At 49.2% G+C, this 6574-nt stretch overlaps 1 protein-coding gene across 1 annotated transcript in view; it reads left to right on the top strand.

Annotated features, from left to right (window-relative positions):
• The window catches only part of AFDN (afadin, adherens junction formation factor), a 137602-nt gene that overhangs the window by 84765 nt on the left and 46263 nt on the right, over positions 1-6574 (top strand). The window contains exons 20-21 of the mRNA XM_042782258.1: positions 1962-2160; positions 4959-5062. Of these exons, the coding sequence (XP_042638192.1) occupies positions 1962-2160; positions 4959-5062 (303 nt within the window). The remainder of the gene's footprint in view (positions 1-1961; positions 2161-4958; positions 5063-6574) is intronic.

Consider the following 6574-nt stretch of genomic DNA (forward strand, 5'->3'; position numbering starts at 1 on the left):
TCATGCCTCTCATTTCTCTAGGATAAGTGTGCAACATGTTTGCACAGGGATGTTCAGAGAAAATAATACAAGGGAGATGTGTTTAATGATCTATATATCTTATTTGATATCATCTTAATTTCTCTTGCATTATTACCTACAGTTCAGAGCAAAAAGCAGAAACTCCATAAATTATTTAAGTGGGAAAGGCTGGAAAGAGTCCTGGTGGCACAGGTTTAAGTGTAACTCAGAGGATTGGGTTCTTGGGACATGAGTGGAAGGACTGGAGGAAGGGAGTGTGCCTGTTACCGTGCAGTTATAGTTGAAGAGCACCACTGTGGCCAGGGTCCAGCCCTGCTGTGCCCACCAGCAGCATCCACCCTGCTTTCCAGAGCTCAGCCACAGGCCTCTGATGGGGAGACAGTGGGATTCCACCCAGAGCGAACCTGGGAGTTTAGAATTCCCACCTCTGCCTTGAGTCGATGGCCTGGAAGGTCAGGAGCTTGGTCCCCCGTCAGCTACAGTCAGCTCCCCACAGAGAGCAGAAGTTTGCAAGTTCCTCCTGTCATAATTAAGCAATGTAAGCTTGATGTGTGTGCCTTCTCCTGCAAATGAGATTTAGAGGCAAGTCTGTTGGTGGCTGGTTTGGTGAACTCCAGCACTGAGTTCATATGCCAACAAAAAACATACACAGAACAAAACCGGAAATAACCCAGCGTCCATGTACAGTAGATGTGTAACTAAGCCATGCTGTGTTCACACACCATACGCTGCGCTGCAGTGGGAACTGGCAACACCCCAGCGTCTGTGCGTGGCCTGTGTGGAGCTGGGTGGAGCTGTGTTCTCACACCACGCTGCAGCGAGAGGGCATGCAGTCCACCTGCACGTGGCAGCACGGGTGGACGTCAGAACGCGATTGGCACCGAAGCCAGGTGCAGGGTGCATCCAACCTAGTTCCACCTGTGTGTGTTTCAGGAGCATGCAAAACATTCTCAGGCCCAGATCCTAGGCATGATGACCTCCTGGGGAGGGAGGGACTGTAGTCGGTGTGGGGGTGTCACAGGTTAGGGGAATGGGACAGTGGTAAGTGTTGGGGTCTTGCTGGCTAGGGATGGGGGTCAAGGGTGGGTGCAGGGGTGTGGCAGTTTAGGGAAAAAGGAGTTGGTGGGTGGGGTGGTGGTGCTGGTTGGGAGAGGAGGACAGTGGTGGGTGCAGAGAGTGTGTCAGGTCAGTGGGTGTGCTGCTTGGAGGGGACAGTGGTGGGTGCAGGGGTGTGGCAGGTGTGGTGGTGTTGCTTGGGGGAGGGGACAGTGGTGGGTGCGGGGGTGTGGCAGGTGTGGTGGTGTTGCTTGGGGGAGGGGACAGTGGTGGGTGCAGGGGTGTGGCAGGTCGGTGGCTGTGGTGTTGGTGCTGGTTGGGGGAGGGGACAGTGGCCGGTGCTGGTTTTCTTGAACAGGGATGGTCATTAAACACACACTCATGTGATTGAGCTGTGGGGTGGTGATCTGCAAATCTCATTTGCGGGTGTATATTGAAAAACCCATTGCCACAGAGTGGATTCTGACTCATAGTGACCCACTGTTAGGTTTCCAAGGCTGTAAATCTTTATGGAAATACACTGCTTCATCTTCCTCTTGTGGAGCAGCTGGTGAGTTTGAACCACTGACCTTCTGGTTAGCAGCCAAATGCTTTAGTCACTATGCCACCAGGACTCCTTGGGTGGACGTTACTGTGTATAAAATATGCTTTTTAAAGGACACCCGTAAACCCAAATTCAGAAGTTGAGTCTTGTATCCTGGGTCTCCAGTCCCCTGTCTTGTTGGTGTGATCACGTTGATGGGTCTTTTCCTCACCGTAACCCTGTGTGGGTGTCGTGTCTACAGAAGTAGCTGTGTTACGGGGATTCACCTTCCTTTCAAGCAGTGACTGGTTCTGTGTGTGAATCATGCAGCGTTTCCTTTTCATTTTGTGTTTGTTTCCAGGATCTGATAGAGAACGTGGTGGCTGTAGCTGAGAACACCGCTGACGAGTTAGCGCGCAGCGACGGCAGGGAGGTGCAGCTGGAGGAGGACCCTGACCTGCAGCTGCCTTTCCTTCTGCCGGAGGATGGCTATTCTTGTGACGTCGTGAGGAACATTCCGAATGGTTTACAGGAATTCTTAGAGCCTCTGTGCCAGCGAGGTAAACACCGCTCGCTGTCTTGCTCTCTGATGGTGACCAAGGTCAGCTGGATACTGTTAGCTGGATACTCTCAGGAGACAGCCCACCAGTGTGTGTGTCCACACCCCTTGCATTGGCAGAGGTCAGTGTTCGGAGGGGTTGAGACTCCCCACACAAGCTCTCGGGGGGATGCGGTCACCACCAGCACCAAGCACCCGCGTAGCCCACATCTGATTAGACGCTGATGCCTGGATTGATGAGAGCCAACCACAGTGACCATCATCAAGTCAGTTCTAACTCCAGCTGCCCTATGGAACTTCCCCTAGGAGTCCCAAGACAGCCAACCTTTATAGAAGCAGACTGTCTTTATCTTTCTCCCCCGGAGTGGCTAGTGGGTTCGAACCACGGACTTTGTCATTAGCAGCTGAGCATTTTAACCACAGTGCTACTAGAGCTCCTTGGACTAATAAGAAGGGCCCTTTCGTTCTTGCCTTCTTGACATTGGATGAACAGAGTAGGCCGACTTAGCTGCTGAAACCTCCATTGTATATGTTGTGTTGGTACCAAGCCTTCTGAATTCTAACCCTAGCTCTGTCCCCTACAAGCCATGTTGTCTTAGGCAGGTCAATGCTGGGCCTCAGCTTGCCCATCTGTGAGACGGGGATGTTGGCAGGACCCATCCCATGGGGTGCTTATAAAGCACCTGGCATGGTGTCCTGGAGGAAGGGCTCTGTCGTGTTAGCTGAGCCTTGGGTGCTGATTAAGCAACAGGCGTGCCCAAACTCATACACACTACGACCTTCATCCACTCATGTTACATGGGAGGGTTTGGGGCTCTGTGGAGGTTGGGAACAGCTGGCCTCCTTGATGTTGTTATGTGATAGCCATTTTCTCATGGATGTATGTCAGCGTGGAGACTCAGTAAGAACCCTCCAGCCCCTCCCAAGCATGAGCTTTTGAGTTGCACCAAACTTCACCTGCTACTGTTGTGCAGTGTGGAGAGCAACTCGAGTGAGCAGATGCAGTGTGAATACTAAGGATAACACTGTTCAGGTCTCAGGCCCATAGATACTTAAGTGTAGTGGGCATGTTTTGTTACCTGACCACAGCTGACACATACTTATTTCTTCAAAGCCTAGGATAGTTAAAAATTCATCGTACAAAGGATGCATCTGCCGTGAACTGTGTTGGTTACTTAATAGCTGGGGAATGCATTTGTCCTTGTAGCTGCTACAAGATGCGAGTGAGTCTAGATTTGGTTGCGCTCAGAGAAGTGGACCCTGCGACAGGATGGACACGTGTGCAGTTCCTGCGGGAAGTGTGAGGGACAGGTGGCAGCAGAGGTGGGCAGGGAGCACCCAGTTCTGGCGCGGGCCTGCCTGGCTTCAGTGAAGCAGGTGGAGGGTCTGGATCTGCAGCACAGTTCCAGGCAAGGGTCGCCTGGCTGGTGGGCATCCCAAGCCCTGTGCCCTGCTGGAGTGGCCTGGACTAAAGGCCTGCATGGCTAGTCATGCACTGGGAGAAGTGTTGATATGCAGGGGCCTCAGCACCAGCGGGGTGGGAGACCCAGGGCAGGAGTCACAGTGTCCCTCAGCACTGCTTCAAGGCCTCAGCATACCGTCTCTTGGCAAATCAGAGACAAGCCTGTCAGCCACGTGTCATTCATTTCACACATACATGTCATGTTTTGGTCACCGCCATTGACCACATGCCACATTCATTTCGTACATGTGTGTCATGTTAGTCACTGCTGTCAGCTACACGTCTCCTACATTTAACACACATGTGCCATGTGTTAGTCATTGCTGTCAGCTGCACATCATACATTGTACACACGTGTGTTGTGTTAGCATTGTTGTCAGTCACACATCAGTCATTTCATACACAGGTGTGTCAAGTTAGTCACTGCTGTAAGCTACACATCTCATACATTTAAGCACGTTTGTTATGTGTTAGTCATTGCTGTCAGTCACACGTCATTTCACACACATGGGTCAGTCATTGCTGTCAACCACACGCCTCATTCATTTCACATACACTTGTGTGTTAGTCACTGCTGTCGGCCATGTGTCTCATATTTCATGCACACGTGTGTCATGCTTTAGTCACTGCTGGCAACTACACATCTCAGTCATTTCACACACACGTCACATGTTAGTCACTGCTCTCAGCCACATGTCTTGTTTACTTCACCCACAGTGAGGAACAGAAGCCAAACTTCAGTCAATGAAAAGTAGTGTATTTTAACTGGAAAGGCTTATATTGTAAAGTTGACACTTGCCCCTGATGAACATGTCACAGATGTTCTTTAAAACTTCATGAGCAGTTGTGGACTAAACAAGTGGGATCTTTGAGAGAAGCTGCCTGGAGCTGTGCCCAGCAGATGTTGCTCTGAAGCCAGCATCCCACATCAGTCCCTCCACCTTTTGCTTCACCGAGTGTCCAGTGATCCAAGGCTAGCAGGATGGGCAGACCAGGAGGGGGACTTCAGATGGGATCAAGAAGAGGAGGGCTATGGAGCTAGCAGGGTGCGCAGACCCACAGGGGCCTCACTGTCGGTCAGGAAGAGGGGTGCTGTAGAGTGCAGTAGAGAGACCACACCACTTCTCTGCTCACTGTTGGAATTTTCTGAGAGCAAGACAAACCCATGACTTGAAGTGTCTGATGGATCAGTTTGCAGAGGAAGAAAGGGTCTGTAGCAAGAGAGCAGGTGTCGCCTTTAGATCTGAAGTGGGTGGTAATTGACCCTCCGCCCTGTCAGTGCTACGTTGGGCCAAGGCTGTGTCTTTGCTCTCCTGACCTCCTTCTGTCCTTCCCAGGATTTTGCAGGTTAATTCCTCACCTGCGCTCCCCAGGCACTTGGACCATCTACTTTGAAGGTGCGGATTGTGAAAGTCACCTTATACGGGAGAACATGGAACTGGTGAGTATTTGGTGGCTGACCTGTGGGCTGGGACAAGAAGCTTCTCTCTCCTGATGGGAAAATGTGACACAACTAAGTTCCTTGCACACATAAACACTCTTGTGATGGGAAATTTTAAGTTCCTTCTTGCCTGTTTTATGCAGCTGTCTTAAACCCGTGAGAGAGAAATACACACACACACACACACGTATGGATATGGGTGTGTGCGGGTGTATATGCATGTGTGTACGCACACATGCAGGTGCGTATGTGCATGTAGATGTTGTCGCTGTCAGGTGCTGTTGTGTCATCTCTGACTCATAGTGACCTTACACACAACAGAGTGAAACACTCTCTGGTCCTGCGCCGTCCTCACAGTCCTTGCTGTACCTGAGCCCATCATTGTCAGTCCATCTTGATGAATGCCTTCCCTTTTTTTTTCTCTGACCCTCCACTCTACCAAGTATGATGTCCTTCTCCATGGAATAGTGTCTTGTGACAGCATGACCAAAGTAGGTGAGATGAAATCTGGGCATTCTCGTTTCCAAGGAGTATTCTGGCTGCACGTCTTCCAGGACAGATGTGTTTGTTCTTTGGCAGTATTTTCAGTATTCTTTGCCAACACCACAGTTCAAAAGCATCAATTCTTTTTTGGTCTTCCTTATTCATTGTCCAGCTTTCACATACATGTGAGGTGATTGAAAATACCATGGCCTGGGTTAATTAAGCACCTTAGTCTTCGAGGAGATATCTTTGCTCTTCATCACTTGAAAGAGGTCTTTAACAACAGATTTGCCTAGTGTAATATGATGTCTGATTTCTTGACTACTGCTTCCATAGGTATTGATTATGGATCCAAGTAAAGTGAAATCTTTGACGTCAAACTTCTATTTATCATGATTTTGCTTACTAGTCCAGTTAGGAGAATTTTCATTTCCTTTATGTTGAGTTGTAATTCATAATGAAAGCTGAAGTCTTTGATCTTCATCAGTAAGTGCTTCAAGTCATCTTCACTTGCAGCAAGCCAGGCTGTGTCATTTGGGTATCGCAGGTTGTTAATGAGTCTTCCTTCAATCCTGATGCCACCCTCTTCTTCATATAGTCTACCGTCTTGGATTATTTGCTCAGCATACAGATTGAAATAAGTGTGGGGGAAGGATACAGCCCTGAGACACACCCTGCCTGGTTTTAAACCTTGCAGTATCCCCCTTGTTCTGTTCAAATGAAAGCCTCCCAGTCTAGGTACAGGTTCCTCGTGAGCACAATTAAGTGCTCTGGAATTCCATTCTTCTCAGCATTACCCATACTTTGTTTGGTCCACACAGTTGAATGCTTTTGCATAGTCAATGAAACACAAACATTTTTTTGGTATTCTTTGCTTTGAGCCAACATCCATCTGACATCAGCATTGATAATCCTTCATTCCATGCCCTCATCTGAATGTAGCTTGCATTTCTGGAAGTTCTCTGTCAATATACTGCTGCAACCATTTTTGAATTATCTTCCAGCAAGATTTTACTTGTTTGTGATACT

The sequence above is a fragment of the Orycteropus afer genome, unplaced genomic scaffold (genome assembly GCF_000298275.1).
Source record: "Orycteropus afer afer isolate SDZICR_OR568_19922 unplaced genomic scaffold, OryAfe1.0 scaffold00273, whole genome shotgun sequence".
NCBI lineage: Eukaryota > Metazoa > Chordata > Mammalia > Tubulidentata > Orycteropodidae > Orycteropus > Orycteropus afer.